The sequence below is a fragment of the Anomaloglossus baeobatrachus genome, chromosome 8 (genome assembly GCF_048569485.1).
Source record: "Anomaloglossus baeobatrachus isolate aAnoBae1 chromosome 8, aAnoBae1.hap1, whole genome shotgun sequence".
Taxonomy (NCBI): domain Eukaryota; kingdom Metazoa; phylum Chordata; class Amphibia; order Anura; family Aromobatidae; genus Anomaloglossus; species Anomaloglossus baeobatrachus.
In genome coordinates this window covers 226,903,012-226,923,518 of record NC_134360.1, presented here as the reverse complement: position 1 = coordinate 226,923,518, position 20,507 = coordinate 226,903,012, and the positions used below count along the sequence as shown (strand labels likewise).

The window sequence follows — 20,507 nt, the reverse complement described above, 5'->3', positions numbered from 1 at the left end:
AGCATGCATGGGACATTGTGAGGAGGGGGCATCAAACATGAGACATTGTGAGGAGGGAGCAGCATGCATGGGACATTGTGAGGAGGGAGCAGCATGCATGGGACATTGTGAGGAGGGAGCAGCATGCATGGGACATTGTGAGGCGGGAGCAGCATGCATGAGACATTGTGAGGAGGGAGCAGCATGCATGAGACATTGTGAGGAGGGAGCAGCATGCATGGGACATTGTGAGGAGGGAGCAGCATGCATGGGACATTGTGAGGAGGGAGCATCAAGCATGAGACATTGTGAGGAGGGAGCAGCATGCATGGGACATTGTGAGGAGGGAGCATCATGCATGGGAAATTGTGAGGAGGGAGCAGCATGCATGGGACATTGTGAGGAGGGAGCAGCATGCATGGGACATTGTGAGGAGGGGGCAGCAAGCATGGGACATTGTGAGGAGGGGGGCAGCATGCATGGGACATTGTGAGGAGGGGGCAGCATGCATGGGACATTGTGAGGAGGGAGCATCATGCATGGGACATTGTAAGGCGGGAGCAGCATGCATGAGACATTGTGAGGAGGGAGCAGCATGCATGAGACATTGTGAGGAGGGAGCAGCATGCATGAGACATTGTGAGGAGGGAGCAGCATGCATGGGACATTGTGAGGAGGGAGCAGCATGCATGGGACATTGTGAGGAGGGAGCATCATGCATGGGACATTGTAAGGCGGGAGCAGCATGCATGAGACATTGTGAGGAGGGAGCAGCATGCATGAGACATTGTGAGGAGGGAGCAGCATGCATGGGACATTGTGAAGAGGGGGCAGCATGCATGGGACTTTGTGAGGAGAGAGCAGCATGCATGGGACATTGTGAGGAGGGAGCAGCATGCATGGGACATTGTGAGGAGGGAGCAGCATGCATGGGACATTGTGACGAGGGAGCAGCATGCATGGGACATTGTGAGGAGGGAGCAGCATGCATGGGGCATTGTGGGGAGGGGGCACCATGCATGGGACATTGTGACGAGGGAGCAGCATGCATGGGACATTGTGAGGAGGGAGCAGCATGCATGGGACATTGTGAGGAGGGAGCAGCATGCATGGGACATTGTGAGGAGGGGGCAGCATGCATGGGACATTGTGACGAGGGAGCAGCATGCATGGGACATTGTGAGGAGGGAGCAGCATGCATGGGACATTGTGAGGAGGGTCAGCATGCATGGGACATTGTGAGGAGGGGGCAGCATGCATGGGACATTGTGAAGAGGGAGCAGCATGCATGGGACATTGTGAGGAGGGGGCAGCATGCATGGGACATTGTGAGGAGGGGGCAGCATGCATGGGACACTGTGAGGAGGGGGCAGCATGCATGGGACATTGTGAGGAGGGTCAGCATGCATGGGACACTGTGAGGAGGGGGCAGCATGCATGGGACATTGTCCTCACATCATGCTGCTCCCTCCTCACAATGTACAGATCATATTTCATAATCGAGGAAGGTGTGGTGCATATACAGTAGTTTATAAGGGAGGGCAGAGTGGTGTTTTAGTTTATTAGGGGCAGTGTCACAGTCACAGTATATAAGTGGGGACGGTGTGGTGGGAATATTTTATACTCATGCTATGTTTTGATGTGCCTGTGGTGATTCCCATTGGGGGGGGGGGGGTTAGTTTCTTATTGATACTTTTTAAAGTGTGCTACAGAGTAGATCTGCCTTAAACAGATGTCGTGTGCGAAAACTCAGTGTTACGTTGTCACTAAGGGGCGCGACCACTTAAAGTGCCTAGGGCAGCATGAAGGCAAAATACAGCCCTGTATATATATATATATATAATTGCCTTATTCTGTCTGTCTGTCTGTCTGTCTGTCATGCTCCAAAATTGTGTCCTTACGGTGACACAAAGCTGATTGGCCGCTGGGCTCGCCATGGCCCCGCCCCCCCACATGAATTGGCCTCTCGCCCCGGCTCTCTGCAGGCCCTGCCCCCCTCACGCAATGCACGCTCGCTCTGGCCCCGCCCCCCGCACGCATTCCCCCAACTGACACGGAGCCCCAGGTGAGTACACACACACACATCAGATCACACTCACTCTCACACACACCTCACACACACATCACATCCACACACTCACAACATCCTGGGATATCGCTTGCTTCTCGGCGGCGATACTGTGCTGTGAGCTTTCAGGACCTGCCGGAGGATCACATGGCCGGAAGCATGTGGTATCTCCGGATGTTGTGAGTATGAGCACCTATGTGTAATATCGTCAATGTGTGTGTGCGTGAGTGTATGCGATCGGGTGGGTGTGAGTGTATGCGATCGGGTGGGTGGGTGTGAGTGTATGCGATCGGGTGGGTGGGTGTGAGTGTATGCGATCGGGTGGGTGGGTGTGTGTGTGAGTGTATACGATCGGATCTGTGAGTGTCAGCAGAGGAGCATGGCGTGCTGGAGGAGGCTGGGAGGAGAGAGGCTGATCCTGGGGAAGGCTGGGAGGGGGGAGGCTGAGAGAAGAGAGGCTGATGTTGGGGGAGGCTGAGGCTGGGGTAGGCTGGGAGGAGAGAGGCTGATGCTGCGGGCAGAGAGGCTGATGCTGCGGGCACAGAGGCTGATGCTGCGGGCAGAGAGGCTGATGCTGCGGGCAGAGAGGCTGATGCTGCGGGCACAGAGGCTGATGCTGCGGGCACAGAGGCTGATGCTGCGGGCACACAGGCTGATGCTGCGGCCAGCATGGGGGATGGAGCACTATGGGGGGTGCGCAGCATGGGGGATGGAGCACGATGGGGAGTGCGCAGCATGGCGGATGGAGCACGTTTGGGAGTGCGCAGCATGGCGGATGGACCACGTTTGGGAGTGCGCAGCATGGCGGATGGAGCACGTTTGGGAGTGCGCAGCATGGCGGATGGAGCACGTTTGGGAGTGCGCAGCATGGGAGATGGAGCACGATGGGGAATGCGCAGCATAGGGGATGGAGCACGATGGGGAATGCGCAGCATGGGGGATGGAGCACGATGGGGGGTGCGCAGCATGGGGGATGGAGCACGATGGAGGGTGCGCAGCTTAGGGGATGGAGCACGATGGGGAATGCGCAGCATGGGGGATGGAGCACGATGGGGGGTGCGCAGCATGGGGGATGGAGCACGATGGGGGGTGCGCAGCTTAGGGGATGGAGCACGATGGGGGGTGCGCAGCTTGGGGGATGGAGCACGATGGGGGGTGCGCAGCATGGGGGATGGAGCACGATGGGGGGTGCGCAGCATGGGGGATGGAGCACGATGGGAGGTGCACACCTCCCCCCAACACACACACACACGCGCACTGCACAAAACACACACTGGGAAACACAAACACCGCCCTACACAGACACCCACACACACAGACAACGCTGCACACACACAACACCCAACACACAAACACCGCGGCATACATAAATATACGCACATACCGCGCAACATACACACTGCACAAAACATACCTCCCCCCAAAACACACACAAACCACGCAACACACACACAATGCTACAGACACACAGCGCTCCACAAACAACGCAACACACATACAACACTGCTCTCACCCCCCGCCACACCCAGACAACACCCAGAACATGTACAGCGCCCTACACAAACACTTGGTAACTACACACAACAACATCTATATATATAACAAAAATCATACATGAACTACACAATACGTAAATTCTAGAATACCCGATGCGTAGAATCGGGCCACCTTCTAGTATATATATATATTTTTTTTTACGGTGTTTACCATATGGGATAAAAGAAATTCCAGGATCAGACTTTTACAGATGCGGTGACACCACCTGGTAACCCAACTGATCAGGTAACAATGAACACCCGCTATATTGTTTTTCAGGCACAGCTTCATACATGTGATTGTGCCTGTATCTGGTGCTGCAGATCTTTGCTGCCCAGTGCTATTCGGCAGAATGGGGCTAAGCTGCAGTTCTGTGTACAGGCCCTACATGGTGCACGGAGCACCACATTCAAGCAGCACATCACTGGGGGGTCCGGAAGTTTGACCCTCAGACCAGATATTGATAGGGTCAAACTGCCGAACCCCGATTAATGTGCTGTTTGACTGTGGTGCTCCGTGCACTGTACAGGGCTTATACCCAGTTCTGCAGCTTAGCCCCATTCTGCTGAATAGCACCGGGCAGGAAAGATCTGCAGCACCAGATTCAGGCATACTTGTGCAGTTATAATACTCCTTAAAACCAATGAAAATTGCATTTTTGTCATCTCTTTTATGGAAATCAATTACAAGCTGCTGTTGACTGATCTTTTTAGGATATCCCATCCCAGTAACCGGATGCTCCTTAAAATGTGATTTGCAGCTGAGGTCAGATGACTTGTCAGCGTGGACGACATCTCAAGTCTTGACAGTGAATATCGGAGCAGAAAGGGAACCAGGACACCTGCGGTTCAGGAAGTGGTGTCAGGTGAACAGTTATATTAACGTGTATTATTTTCCAATTATGTAGCTATTTAAAGCTCTTTAATGAAAGGTTGTCAGTACGGGCATATATCATCTGATGTGACTGTGACACTGTAACATCCATATCTGTACTCGCTGATTCTACTTCTGCGTCAGTTGCAAGGTGGCACCACACCTTCATTGCTGGTGACGCTGAAGCCAGGGGCAGACACTGACAGCATGGGGCCCCTGCGCAAGAAATTGTGCCTGGGATCCCCTCCTTTTATAGCGACAAAGCTACAAATATAGATATACAGATTTATATTACATAGCACCCATATCAGGACCATATAATGAATTGTGGCATGAGGAGAACGCAATGAGGGCCATATAATGAATTGTGGGGTGGGGCGGACACTGAGGACCATATAATGAATTGTGGGGTGGGGTGTACGCTATGAGGGTCATATAATGAATTGTGGGGTGGGGCAGACACTGAGGACCATGTAATGAATTGTGGGATGGGGCAGACACTGAGGACCATATAATGAATTGTGGGGTGGGGAGAATGCTATGAGGACCATATAATGAATTGTGGGGTAGGGAGTTCACTATGAGGGCCATATAATGAATTGTGGGATGGGGCAGACACTGAGGACCATATAATGAATTGTGGGGTGGGGAGTACACTATGTTGGCCATATAATGAATTGTGGGATTGGGCAGACAATGAGGACCATATAATGAATTGTGGGGTGGGGAGTATGCTATGAGGGCCATATAATGAATTGTGGGATGGGGCAGACACTGAGGACCATATAATGAATTGTGGGGTGGGGAGTACGCTATGAGGGCCATATAATGAATTGTGGGGTGGACCATATCTGTTTATTCTGGGACTTGTGGTACCTTCTGATTTAATTCCTCAACATTGTTATCTCATTAACATTCCTCAACATTGTTATCTCATTAACTCACTGCTCTGAGCCTGGGGTTGGGGACTTATACTATATAAACCCCCAGCTCCCTGATTGCAGTTGCCAGTTATAGGTGTTACTGACTCTGGCTCACTTTTGTGACTAGTTTACTATCCTTTCTCTTGGCTGTTGCTTAGATAACCTACTGTCATGCGATTTAGTTCCTCCTGACCTCTAAGTATTGACTGAGCCATCTGACTATCCTCTGCCAACCCAAAACACCAGATAGCAGTCAACTCCATTGACTCAACCAAGGGACAACAGCATAAGTCCAGATCCCTGTATAGGGATTACGGTAAATGGTGAAGGCCAGGCTTCCCATGCAACTGGCTACACAGAGTACATAATTCACTTGAGAAATCTTTGGAGGTAACAATGGGCAGACGTCCAATGATCAGGGATGGATAGCATATCCTTAAACCTATACCATCGCTGTACAACCCTGGTATATACTACATTAGTGACTGTTCTGTTCTCCAGCCCCTACTATTCAGATTTCCTTCTCAGATTTGCAGATTTCCAGACTGAATGCAAACGACGGCTCATCCTAATCCTCCCCCTGTCAGCGTCAGACAGAATATCTGTATGGCCGTGTGTATAATTGTGTATATACCGTTCCCTGGAGAATACGTTGTTGCACGAAGTCACTGAATAAATAGTTTGCTCTGAAAAAAGCGTCTCCCCAGAAATTACTGAAAGACACCAGGGACCTGGAGATCACAAATTATCATAGACCCTCACAGACGGTAGCCCTATCCCAACATCTCACAACAGCAAAGGCTGTTTGGAATCTTTGCAGTTGTTTATCTATCTATCTATCTATATATATATATATATATATATATATATATATATATATATATATATATATATATATACACACACATTTTTGATTGGCACATCTCTGATTCAAGGGGTATTTAAACCTGTGTTGTATTGGATTTGTTTGTGCCTGATAAAGCCCATTTGTAGAGAGAAACTTCACTTTTCATCTGATTCATTAAATCACATTGAAAATACCCCCGAGATGCTGTCTGCTCTTTTGGTGTAAAATGAAGGTCGTCTCACACTCAAAGCTGTAGTGGATGGTGAGATATGGAGCCTGAAAGTCAAAAGTGCACAACATTGTTACCCTTTTGCTCGTCAGTGTTTGTACTTTTTAATACCTTCTATTAATTAATAACGCTTGCCCAAGATTTCTACAATGATGGCCTATTATTAGCACAGGTTATCAATCACAGATTGTTGGGGGTCCGACATCCGGCACACACACTGATCAACTAGTATCAAAGTGCATGGTGAATGGAGCATCGCAGCTGTATACTGTACTCCAAAGCCAGAGCATCGCAGCTGTATACTGTACTCCGGTGCACCACAGCTGTATACTGTACTCCGGTGCACCACAGCTGTATACTGTACTCCGGTGCACCACAGCTGTATACTGTACTCTGAAGCCAGAACATCACAGCTGTATACTGTACACTGAAGCCGGAGCATCGCAGCTGTATACTGTACTCCGGTGCACCACAGCTGTATACTGTACTCCGGAGCACCACAGCTGTATACTGTACTCCGGAGCACCACAGCTGTATACTGTACTCCGGTGCACCACAGCTGTATACTGTACTCCGGAGCACCACAGCTGTATATGTGATGCCCTGGACTAGCCAGGTAGTCACAGACATAACAACACACACACACCCCTTCCCCTAGACAGTTACAACAGTCAGACAAAAAACCCTTGTTGTCTCCCTCCAGGGGCTGATGTCCACACCAGGTGGGGCGGAGCCATGCGGTTGGCCCCACCCACCGAGGAGTTCACAGGCCTGGAGGCGGGAAAAGGAGCAGATTAGTTTGAGAGGTGAAAGTGAGAGGTCAGAAACTGCAAGTGTCTGGGTAGGAGCCCAGGCACTTACAGCAAGGTTGGCAGACGGTGGTGGCCGTCTGCAGGAGTTAGCGGATCTCTGCGGAACCGTAGGACCGGGGTTGGGCGGTGGCCCACCAGTACCGAACCGGGGAGCGGAGTGAAGTTAAGCACACAGGCAGGGCCATCGGACCCCGACTAGGCTTGGAGCCGCCGACAACGGTCAAATCCGAGTGTGACCGGAACCCCAGGGGTTTCCTAATAGCCAAGTCCCGCTAGAAGGCAATGTGGCGCCCCTGACCTGGTCAGGCACCACAGAGTATTGCACCCATGCGGGAACAATGCTTCCAGGTAATCTCCAAAGGCCAGGATGAGGTGCACACACAAACATATAGTGACCAGGCCTCCCACATTACCAGAGGGGACCCTTGGGTAGCCAGAAGGGGTTAACTTTCAATTCCCAGCTGGGGGTGTGTTCAGGGGCTGGTTGCTAGGAAGCAGGGCAGAGAGAGAGAGGAAGAGGGGAGTCTAGAGGAAGAAGTTGAAGTGTGTGGAAGGGAGCAGAGGAGCTCTCGTGTCAGACAGGTCCTGAGGAGTGCAGTAGCTGAAAGCGGGGGAGAAAGGAGTACCGTGGGTCGGCCTGAAAATCATCCAGAGAGAAGGGTGGCTGAGTACGGAGATCCCGGTATCCGAGCACACAAGGGGAACTAGGTCCCCAGTACAGGCAGCAGATCATCCAGAGCTGCTTAACCTACAGGTGGGGGGGGGTACTTCATGCCCTCACCACGACTACACAGAGCTTGAGCCAAGCAGCAATCACCAGGCCCATAAGGGGACAGGGCCAGAAGCCATCCCACCAAGGCCACGCTGCCGGCAGACGAGCCAGAGAGAGGGGAGCAGGGTGGTAACAGCTTCCCTGGAGGGGTCCTACCACGCTTCAAGCAAAGGATCCTCCTAAAACAGAAAGAGTGCAAGGAAGGCGAGTGGACAGCTACCCTCAGAACGGCCTCCTGGAATTCCTGGTTCAACCTGGTTATCACAGTGTCGCCCGGGCATCTCACCGTGACCTCCAAACAGTGAGTAAACACGTTGAAAGACTTCTTGGACTGTGTTTGAGTCATTCTGCGACCTGTGGTCCCACACACATACACCGGGGCCTGGGGCTTGCCTCACTCTCAGGGGCTAATATACTGACTGCACCCACCATCAGCCCCAGGCATCCCTTAATCTGCAGTGGCGGTCCCCGCTGACCGCAATACTGAGAGTGGCGTCACGACAATCCTAAAAGAAGGTTCCCTACCTGTGACCAGACTGTTCCATCCACGTGGAGTCCCTGAAGGTACTGCACCGACACATACTAGCGGGGCTTCACAGCAACAGTTCACACCGTGAGGATATACAGCCACCGCCACAGGCTAGAGATCCAAGGGCCAGCGCCTGCGGGCAAAAGGGCTCCTACGGTACCTATACGCCGGGGAGCGGACTACCGGTGGGCAACCACAGGAGTCAGAACATACTAAAAGGTGCAGGGAAAGACAGCCACCATCAGCCGTCCGGGGAGAGCACAACAACACTCCAGCCGGCTGCGGGACCTGCCATCCGGCCGTTTTGGTTTACCAGAGACTCTGTCATTGATTGTCTGAGTGAGTACAACAGTGCCATCCGGCACCGCGCCGCGCTGTCCCTGCAACCCTGTACCCCAGCCATCCAGCCTCCCCGCATCATCACCGGGCCCCGGGATCACCAACCCCTACCCACGGAGGGGATAACATCCTAGCTGCTCCCTACCATCTCTCCCGGGATCCCCATCACCAGCAGCGGTGGTGCCATCATCACCACGTCCCGTGGGTGGCATCATGAACTATCTCCCCAAACAAATCGTCCCTTTTCACTCACGGGTGAGGAGCGCTGCTCGAGTCCCCGGGTCCGGCCCACCGCTCGAGCCACCGAGCAGCAGCAGCAGAAGCCCCGGACCCGAGCGTGGCGAGCGCGTTCCCTCCGCCCGCGACATATACTGTACTCCGGAGCACCACAGCTGTATACTGTACTCCGGAGCACCACAGCTGTATACTGTACTCCGGTGCACCAAAGCTGTATACTGTACTCTGAAGCCGGAGCATCACAGCTGTATACTGCACTCCGGAGGACCACAGCTGTATACTGCACTCCGGAGGACCACAGCCGTATACTGCACTCCGGAGGACCACAGCTGTATACTGCACTCTGGAGCACCACAGCTGTATACTACACTCCGGAGCACCACAGCTGTATACTGCACTCCGGAGCACCGCAGCTGTATACTGTACTCCGGAAAACCACAGCTGTATACTGTACTCCGGAGCACCACAGCTGTATACTGTACTCCGGAGCACCACAGCTGTATACTGTACTCCGGAGCACCACAGCTGTATACTGTACTCCGGAGCACCACAGCTGTACGCATACGGATAACTGAGTTTATTCCACAGCAGTGTGAAATGTAGCGGCCTGTGGGTGATCATAAATAGGGAGAGGTTTACACTTAGATGAGAATCATGTAAAGGACATCATTCACATTATTTTAGGGAGAGGATCTGGATGGAGTAATAGTAAAGGGGCAATCTGATGGCGGGATCCCTCAGGAGCCGCTCTGCTGGTTTGCTACAATGTATCAGTCTGGAGTTACAGATTAGATACAATTGTTTCTATTTTTCAAATATAGTAAGGACTAACCTTTTAGAAATTTGCTGCTTTCAGTGAAGCCAATTAAAGCTCTTGGGGCTCAATACATATCCTGTAACGAGCGCCGGTCACACCATATCCTACAAATTGGCTCCCTCAGGCTCCAGTGTGCGAGTATGGGGTATGACGATGGTTTTTCACCCCTTTTTGCAACACAAAAACCTTAAAAAAAATAGCTGAGACCCACATCAGGCGTTTGGATAAATAAAATCTAATAATTTTAATCTGTTTGACAATTAAAAAAACTCCCCCAAATCCTGAATGTAGAAATCCTGTCCCTCTTCCGGTGCCATTGTCCTGCTGGACGTCCTCCTCCGGTGCCATTGTCCTGCTGGACGTCCTCTTCCGGTGCCATTGTCCTGCTGGACGTCCTCCTCCGGTGCCATTGTCCTGCTGGACGTCCTCCTCCGGTGCCATTGTCCTGCTGGACGTCTTCCTGCAATGATGTTAAGTGCAGCCATGTTTTATTTGCATCCCCTTAGAAACCGGCTGTTTCACGGGTACTTTGTACATGGGTTCGGCCGTGACGCGCTGACCCCTCATGGCTGTGACATGAGCTCGGGCTTCATGTAACCTGTTATTAGCTTTCTGCAGAACAAAAGACCCGAGTGTGTCCTTCTCAGACGAGTTCTCGGTCTGGAGCACCAGCTGCCTGCGAAAAGGAAAAAACAATGAAAATATAAAACCTTTGTCTCCATATATGAGGAATGCAATTGATTTCTTTTTGCACCCTGGACATGAAGCATTCGGCGGCGGCCGGGGCAAATATTTTGCAATATTTATTAAAAGACATTGACTTTTCATTTTATATTGGAGAAAATATAATGCAAAGATATAAGAAGTCTGTCCCCTAAGCTAAAAATGTGACGACTTTTACAGTCTTCCTTGGAAGAGTCCCCTAAAAATAAGCCGATAACAGGTCACTTCACTGAGATCTGAAGCATCAGGGCAAGTGTGACATTATCCTACAGCTCCCCCGCAGGAGACATGAAGCATTACATGGTGCCCACTGAAATCAGTGGAAGCAGATCTGAGACACTCTTTATAGTAAATCTTGGCTAATTGATGGACCCCTTTTCAATTAAATGAAAATATCCTGCTGGTGGGTATGAGAGATTTTCCAAACAAAACAGTCCTTTTAAATTGTTACAAAATTATATTGTTTGTCTTAAGGTGATAAACCACATTATATGGCGGTGTTATTCCTGCTGATCCTATATTCACATGCATGGCATGAATGTGATGAATGTGTACTCAGTGGGGAGTAAGTCACTATCAAAGAGTTCTGCCCATGGCATTTCTGCCTTGAGAACAAAGGATAAGGCATATTGGTATTCAACATGTTCGATCCTTCTTTTCTGATTCGTAATGTCGTGGGCGAATCAGCGAGCCCTTGTGTTCACATTAGATGTGTGATCTGTCATGTATACTGCATGGCTCTGTCACTGCCAAATGGGTGCAGGTATCGGTTCCGGGAATTGGGTCTCTGGGAGGGGCTTGTACAGCGTGACCTCATTCCAGGGGTTATGCCGCCATATCTGGGCTCTGCTGCTTCTAGGATGCCGCCATATTTCCGGCTTGGCGTCGTTCTACTCCTGTGAGAAGTGATCTGCTCTATTTCCCTGCTAACCGGTACCATTGTCCTGACCCCTGACCTGCTGACCTCTGTCTCTCCTGCCCTGCCTGACCTCTCTCCCTCCAGCCCTGCCCAACGTCTGTCTCTCTTGCTTTGCCTGACATCTGTCCCTCCAGCCCTGCCTGACCTCCGTCCCTCCAGCCCTGCCTGATCTCCGTCCCTCCAGACCTGCCCGACCTCCATCTCTCTTGCCCTGACTGACCTCAGTCCCTCCAGCCCTGCCTGACCTCCATCCCTCCAGCCCTGCCCAACCTCCGTCCCTCCAGTCCTGCCTGACCTCCGTCCCTCCAGCCCTGCTCGACCTCCGTCCCTCCAGTCCTGCCTGACCTCCGTCCCTCCAGCTCTGCCCGACCTCTGTCCCTCCAGCTCTGCTCGACCTCCGTCTCTCTTGCCCTGCCTGATCGCTGTCCCTCCAGCCCCACCTGACCTCCGTCCCTCCAGCCCTACCTGACCTCCGTCCCTCCAGCCCTGCCCGACCTCTGTATCTCCTGCCCTGCCTGACTTCTGTCTCTCTTGCCCTGCCTGACCTCCGTCCCTCCAGCCCTGTTGGACCTCCGCTTTTCCTGCTTGTTCCGTCCTCCGTCTGTCCTGCCCAGTCTTACCTCTGTGTTCCCCATTCTCCTGTCCTCCCCTGTGTCTCTCCTGTGTAGTTTGTTTCCCGGTATCTGGCTTCAGCTCTGTTCTTGACTGCGGCTTGTTTGCTCCCTGGTTCAGACGTGAAACCTTGGCATTGACCCTTTTCTGTTTCACTACTCTTACGTTTTGATGGCGAGCTCTGGTGGGCTTCTGTAGTATTACACTGAGGTGTTTTCCCTGCCTGAGTGTCAGCGCCATCTAGTGGTATCCTGACATGGCCTGTGGTGCTGTCCAGCCAACATTCATCTAATGTATATGACATACTTGCCAACAATGGAAATGTTCCTGTAAAATGTGGAGACCTCCTGGACGTCCGGGAGGTTTGGGAAATCTCCTGGACCCTAGTAAACCCTCCCAGAAAGTAGCGCCTTTGGAAGATTTTTCATTTGTGATTCTAGAATACTCCATGTCCTAAACAAGGGGTGAGGGTATGGAACGAAAAATTTCAACAACACTGTGTGCCACAAAAAGAAACTTCCCTGATAGGCATCGACCACAGATGGGGTGTTTGGTGCACGGACACCTTTAGTTATGGCTGATTCTGAAAAAGCCGGGTTCACAATTAATAGATCGTTCGGAGAAGGTTAACCCCTAAGGGCTAAAATTCACCAGAGTAAATAAGCGAACACTGACGGAGACACAACAATGACATTGAGTTCAGCAAAACACACATTTCCATTATTACTACAAGGACGGAGCACGAAACGCCCGATCGCTAACGAGAAATCAATAGAACCAAACAGCATTATAATTGTCTTGTCGATGTTACTATCTCGGACCTCTATAGGTGGCCATGTCACAGGACCCCTCACTGGAGGGAGACAACAAGGATTGTGCTTTGGTAGATGGATAGGATTCCTTGCAGCATCTTATATATAGAGATACGGAAGTGACAAGATGTTCATTGCGGCACCTTTAATGCTTTGGCCAAAAAAATAGGTGAAAAATGTGGGAAGTTCCACTGCTAAAATTGCATAAATGTGTCCCATGTACCCCGTTTGGAGCGATGGTCACACATGGGCACAACTGCTGTCCAATATGATGTTGCACATTTATCTTTGTCAGTCACATAGACCATAAATGGAGCAGTAATGTGCATGGAGGACCACCAGGACATTGCCATGATTTGGTGGGATCCCAGCACTCATTCAATTATCATGTCTACTGTGGATAAGTCATAAATATTGTTCATGGGTCAACCCTCTTTAAAGGGGATATGCGTTACTTTTTTTTTGCACAGTGCCTAAGAACTAACAGATCGCTCCTGCCAAAGATTCATCGGCGTCCGCTGACGTCACTTGGACGGAGCAGTGGCTTCTTTTCCGCTCTGCTCTGGTGACCGAGCATGACTGCTGATGTCATGCCGATTGCCAGCCGAGTCCCCACTACCTAACTGTTAGCAACTACCCACCTGTTAGTTTTTGGGCACATGGTAAAAAAAAAAGTTCCTGGACTCCGGTGTACAATCTGTAGCTAGCCTCTTCTACCATCCTCACCAATCGTAGTACTGTTGTTTTGGAGAGGGCTCTTTTGGGAGGTCTCCACATCAGAATATTGTGCAACCGCCACTACCTCATCTTTTAAAGTTCTGTACTTTTTGGCCTAATTTAAAATGACACTGTTCTCATCCCTCGACTACAGCGTCTCGACTACATCGTTGGTCTGGGGTGATCAAGGCGCTGATGTCATTGCTGTCTCAATGCCTCTTGTGCTTCTTTGATACAACAAGTGACTGTTGGCTGCACGGTAGATTCCGTGTGTGCCGAGCTGTCATGTGCAGAGCTGTCGATGTGCTGATTAACAGCTCTGTTGTCCAGTCTAGTGCAGGGGTGTGCTGAGCTCTTAATGTCATCACTGACATCTCAGCCGTCCAATCTGAGATGGGGAGGTTTTGGGTTTTCCAGACATGTCCTGCTTGGTTTGATTGCCCGGCTATTTAGCTGAGCAGTCAGTCCCAGAATATTGCCAGTCTTAGTCTTCTGCTCAGTTGTGCTACTTGGCCTCTTGTTTCTGTGCTCGGGGAACTGATCTCTTGTCTGAACATCCTTTTGCCTTGGTCCAGAGTCAGAATACCTGGAGGGTAGCAGATCAGAGCAGATGACCATGACCTGACTACGGCTCTAACTATCTCCTTAATCTTGACGTGTTCTCCTGGTACCTGACCCTGGAACATTTGACTATCCTTCCTCACGACTTGTCTATGTAGTGACTAGCATATACCGTAATTGCTTTTACCATGTGTCAAGCAGACGTGTGTGGAGTGTTACCTGTGTTCCTGGAGACACTTTGTAAATTCCTTCTGCCTTTCATGGTCTTCTTTCAAAGCTTGCACTAGTCCGAACTTCTCCTTCATCTCCTTCTGGCTTCTGATCATCCGGTCATGTCTCAGCAATGTCTTCGCAACAGACAAATGGTGGAGATTAAACTCTTTGGCCAGTAGATGTTCCGACCTCTTTGCCTCTTTTTGCTGATAGAACTGTTCGTGCCTGTATTTGACTTGGTCCATAAAGTTGGAATTGTCTAAGATGTTTCCTTGTGCTTGCCGCTCTATGGTCAGTGAATCCATCGCTTGCTGGTCTATGGCCTCTTTAATTTTGCTTCCCAGAAACTCTCCGATGTTATATCTGGCTCGTTTTCTGTCGGCTTGTACCTTCATCACCAGATTCCTGCTTTTCATTTGACTGTCATATTTTTCACGATTTTCATAAGCTTTGTCTACAGCACACAAGGGTAACAGTCTCATGAAATGGTTGCCATCTGCCGGACGTCTCGCACGAGGCTGATCTTTTCTGAGCTTTGTTGCTTCTCTCTTTGCCTGCATGGTGGAGTGGATGTGTTGAATGGAGCAGCGGATGTCCTCTGCTGACTTTTCAATAGTTATCGTGACGTCTTTTGATGGGTCTGACGCGTAGACGACGGCTTTTCTTCCAAAAACACCAAATTCAGTATCACTTTTTTGATCTGCCTCTAGGTTGTCTAATGACAAAAAAAAGTATTGGAGTGAGAAAACGTTTGTGAATGTCCCCCAAAAAATACATTTTTCCCACCCTCCAATCTTAATTTAGCTTCTACCAATTATTCTTCAAGGTCAATAATCCAAAAACCAATGCACCAGAATATTGATTGAAAGGGATCCCAACAATAAAGTTATCATCACCCATCTAAAGCATATGTGATAACTTGTGGATCGATACGAGTCCGACTGCTGGAACAAACTCACCCGAAAAACAACTCTCTGAAATGGCCCAAAAGAGTTGGATGGTGGCCGAAAACGGCGCCCGTAGGAGACCACTGTTACATTATCAAAGGATATTTTAGAGCTTAAAATAAACAAGTGCACCAATGACCAGATACCCAACAATTTACAGGTTATCAACTATCCTTTGGAGAGGGGATAACTTTAAATGTTCACAGTAACCTTTTAACTACAGATTGTCAGGACTGTAGCGGGACTCTGATGGGGTTAAGTCTTGTGGGAGGGGTTTGCTCAGTGGTGCCTCGACTCACACCGCTTTATCATGGTGTGGACTCCACCGGAATGCCACCAGTAATATTTCCGGCTCTGCTGCGTGCAACTATTCCTCTGAGAGCTCTCTATTCTAGTCCTGCTACCCGGTACTGTTCCTCCTGCCTAACCTGACGTCAGTTCCTCCTTCACTCCTGCTTGACCTTCGTTCATCCTTCCTGACCTGATCTCCATCCCTCTTGCCCGACCTGATCTCTATCCCTCCTGCCCAACCTGACCTCCTTCCCTTCTGCCCGCCTTCTCACCTGCCTGACCTGACCTTCATTCCTCCTGCCCGCCCTGACCTTCGTTCCTCCTGCCCGATCTGACCTCTATCCCTTCTGCTCGACCTGACCTCCATCCCTCCTGCTCGACCTGACTTCTGTCCTTCCTGCTTAACCTAACCTCCTTCCCTTCTGCCTGACCTGACCTTTGTTCATCCTGTCCGACCTGACCTTCGTTCCTCCTGCCCGACCTGACCTCCTTCCTCCCTCCTGCCTGACTTGACCTCCTTCCCTCCTGCCTGACCTGACCTCTGTTCATCCTGCCCGACCTGACCTCTGTACCTCCCTGTCCTCCTGTCTCTGGTCATGTTCCGTGTCCTCTCCTTTTCCCTCCCCAGTGTTTACTTGTCCTCACGGCATCCAACCTCGGCTCTGTTATCTGACTTTGGCTCGATTACTGTTCTGTACAAAAGTGTCATCCCGGCATAGACTTTGGCTGATTCACTATCCCTGTGCTTGTTAGCGACCTCTAGTGGGTCTCTGGATTACTGCACTCAGGAGTCTAAATCTATCTGAGTACCAATGCCCCCTAGTGGTAGCTTAACACAGATATAGTCCTTTAGTCCAACAATCCAGAAATTCTAACAATCCATTGCTTGATCCTTGTTTGAAACTTTAGGAATATCATCTTTAGTGCCCGGGAGCTTCAGATTAAATCCCTGTTAATCATCATCCCTATAATTCTACACCAATCATTTCCTGCACAATTGCCACCCTCAAATAGTGTATAAAATGTAAAAATGTAAATGAATTAGGTGGGAATGATCCCGCCTATTGGCCATTCATGGAATTACAATTTAATTTTTTCTTTAGTTTCTACAGCATAAGGTGAAAGAGGAGAGACGGACTAACCTTGGTCTCTGTGTTTCGCAGCTGGTAACTTGACATCTTTTGCTCTTTTTCCTCCATGTAAGGCCACGGATAGAGGAGGCGCTGGCAGTTGCTGATTTTGGTTCCCCAGATCATAAACAATTTCTGCTTCGGGCAAAGCCTGCTCATAAAAGTGACACTCGGTTTCAATTGTGGAAACATGACATTAAACAGCCTTATCTGATATAATAGATGTTCGGCTTTGTTAATGTCCCACTGTTTTAAACCCATCATGACTTACAGAAGGTTTAGTTACAAGGACACAAGTCCAATGCCCAGAGCAAGACAAATCCGCTGAAATAACCACTGGCATTAACATCGGGACAGAGGAAAAGGGTGATGATCCAAAAATACAAAGCAAACAATAAACTATAATTCATCACATTCACACAACAATTGTGGAGGGATAGATGTACTATCCGGTACTAATCATAAATGACATCCTGTATTATACTCCAGAGCTACACTCACTATTCTGCTGGTGCAGTCACTGTATACATACATTACTGAACCTGCGTTATATCCTGAATTATACTCCAGAGCTGCACTCACTATTCTGCTGGTGCAGTCACTGTGTACATACATTACATTACAGATCCTGAGTTGCATCCTGTATTATACTCCAGAGCTGCAGTCACTATTCTGCTGGTGCAGTCACTGTATCCATACATTTCTGATCCTGAGTTATATCCTGTATTATACTCCAGAGCTGCACTCACTATTCTGCTGGTGCAGTCACTGTGTACATACATTACATTACAGATCCTGAGTTACCTCCTGTATTATACTCCGTAGCTGCACTCACTATTCTGCTTGTGCAATCACTGTGTACATACATTAAATTACAGATCCTGTACTGATCCTGAGTTACATAATGTATTATACTCCAGAGCTGCACTCACTCTTCTGCTGGTGCAGTCACTGTGTACATACATTACATTACAGATCCTGTACTGATCCTGAGTTACCTCCTGTATTATACTCTAGAGCTGAACTCACTCTTCTGCTGGTGCAGTCACTGTGTACATACATTACATTACAGATCCTGTACTGATCTTGAGTTACCTCCTGTATTATACTCCAGAGCTGCACTCACTATTCTGCTGGTGCTGTCACTGTGTACATACATTACATTACTTATCCTGTACGATACACATTATACGTTACATGTCCTATATGGTCATAATGTAATGCTTCAGTAACTTTGTGCTAATTGCCACAGGAAACAGTCAGCATGCAGATTAGCAGAGCTCCTATACTGCAAGGGGCTCTTATTTTTTCCATACTTTAGATTACTGTAAAGTATAATGAGACATTATATTGTATTTGTGATTGGCGAGGCATCGGATCTGTTTGATGAAAGATGTCATGCAGACATTAGCTGTACCGCCGTGGGATGTGCCACCGTTTGTGGTCTTGCCGCTGTGGGATGTGCCACCGTTCGTGGTCTTGCCGCTGTGGGATGTGCCACCATTCGTGGTCTTGCCGCTGTGGGATGTGCCACCATTCGTGGTCTTGCCGCTGTGGGATGTGCCACCATTCGTGGTCTTGCCGCTGTGGGATGTGCCACCATTCGTGGTCTTGCCGCTGTGGGATGTGCCACCATTCGTGGTCTTGCCGCTGTGGGATGTGCCACCGTTCGAGGTTTTGCCGCTGTGGGATGTGTCATCGTTCGTGGTCTTGCCGCTGTGGGATGTGCCACCGTTCGAGGTTTTGCCGCTGTGGGATGTGTCATCGTTCGTGGTCTTGCCGCTGTGGGGTGTGCCACCGTTCGTGGTCTTGCCGCTGTGGGATGTGCCACCGTTCATGGTCTTGCCGCTGTGGGATGTGCCACCGTTCGTGGTCTTGCGTGCCGTGCCGGTGATGTACACAGCTCTGCTATTCGTCTGCTGCACCGTCTTCAGACGTCACATGTTGTTCAAATAACCTACATCAATGTATGTTGCACTAAACATTTATCTGCCTCTTGCTACATATGTAGCTATTACAGCTGTAGTCCAGATCCTGGCACATGATGCCATTGTTTGGCCACCTATACTGTATGTTGTATTGACAGAGTTCCATTCACCCTATAAAGAGAAGTGGTTGTACTGTACAGGGCATATATCTGTTTCCATGTCAATATTTAGACAGATGGCGCGCGCCCAAGGAAGGGGGAGCAGTTACGGGACATCATTTCCAGATATGCAGAAGCCGGCATTAATTTCTCCGATTTACTGTACAATGCAAAATTTATGACTGCTACTCTCATCATCATTTTATTGTTTATAGATTGAGAGCCGGTTCCGCGCCACCAAGCAGAATGAGTATTTAAAGCTAAGCTGATAAATCCAAGAAGCTTAAATGGCTTTTCAATTCCATGCGCTCATTGCTGGAGAACAGGTCTACTGGCGGCAAGAATAAAAAACTACATAAAATACATTTGTGGAGAATCTATATCTAGTAATGAATTCATAAAACGGCCACTAAAGGGTTATTTCCAGAATCGAACATAACCCTCATCCATAGGAGAGGGGAAAACTTACTGATTATTGTGAGTCCAACTGTTGGGACCCTTGGTGGTCCCGAAAACAGTGCTCTGAATCTCAGGATCGAGCTCTGTAGACCCCTTCTTGACTGTAGCACAGGCGCCCATGTTCTAACTTCACTCCAGAGCTGTACTCACTATACTGTTGGTGCAGTCACTGTGTACATACATTACATCACTTATCCTGTACTGATCCTGAATTACATCCTGTATTATACTCCAGAGCTGCGCTCACTATTCTGCTGGTGCAGTCACTGTGTACATATATTACATTACTTATCCTGTACTGATCCTGAATTACATCCTGTATTATACTCCAGAGCTGCGCACACTATTCTGCTGGTAGAGTCACTGTGTACATATATTACATTACTTATCCTGTACTGATCCTGAATTACATCCTGTATTATACTCCAGAGCTGCGCACACTATTCTGCTGGTAGTCACTGTGTATATACATTACATTACTGATCCTGAGTTACCTCCTGTACTATACTCCAGAGCTGCACTCACTATTCTGCTGGTGCAGTCACTGTGTACATACATTACTTATCGTGTACTGATCCTGAGTTACCTCCTGTATTATATTTCAGAGCTGCACTCACTATTCTGCTGGGGCAGTCACTGTGTACATATATTACATTACTTATCCTGTACTGATCCTGAATTACATCCTGTATTATACTCCAGAGCTGCGCACACTATTCTGCTGGTAGAGTCACTGTGTATATACATTACATTACTGATCCTGAGTTACCTCCTGTACTATACTCCAGAGCTGCACTCACTATTCTGCTGGTGCAGTCACTGTGTACATACATTACTTATCGTGTACTGATCCTGAGTTACCTCCTGTATTATATTTCAGAGCTGCACTCACTATTCTGCTGGGGCAGTCACTGTGTACATACATTACTTATCGTGTACTGATCCTGAGTTACCTCCTGTATTATATTTCAGAGCTGCACTCACTATTCTGCTGGTGCAGTCACTGTGTACATACATTACTTATCGTGTACTGATCCTGAGTTACCTCCTGTATTATATTTCAGAGCTGCACTCAC

General features: G+C 49.2%; 1 protein-coding gene across 1 annotated transcript in view; it reads right to left on the bottom strand.

Moving 5' to 3' along the window:
* Positions 1-10,235: 10,235 nt before the first annotated feature.
* The window catches only part of LRRIQ3 (leucine rich repeats and IQ motif containing 3), a 52,473-nt gene continuing 42,201 nt past the window's right edge, over positions 10,236-20,507 (bottom strand). Inside the window, exons 7-9 of the mRNA XM_075321123.1 lie at positions 16,899-17,037; positions 14,525-15,233; positions 10,236-10,637 (exon numbers count right to left, since the gene is read on the bottom strand). Coding sequence (XP_075177238.1) covers positions 10,433-10,637; positions 14,525-15,233; positions 16,899-17,037 — 1,053 coding nt within the window. The 3' untranslated portion in view covers positions 10,236-10,432. The remainder of the gene's footprint in view (positions 10,638-14,524; positions 15,234-16,898; positions 17,038-20,507) is intronic.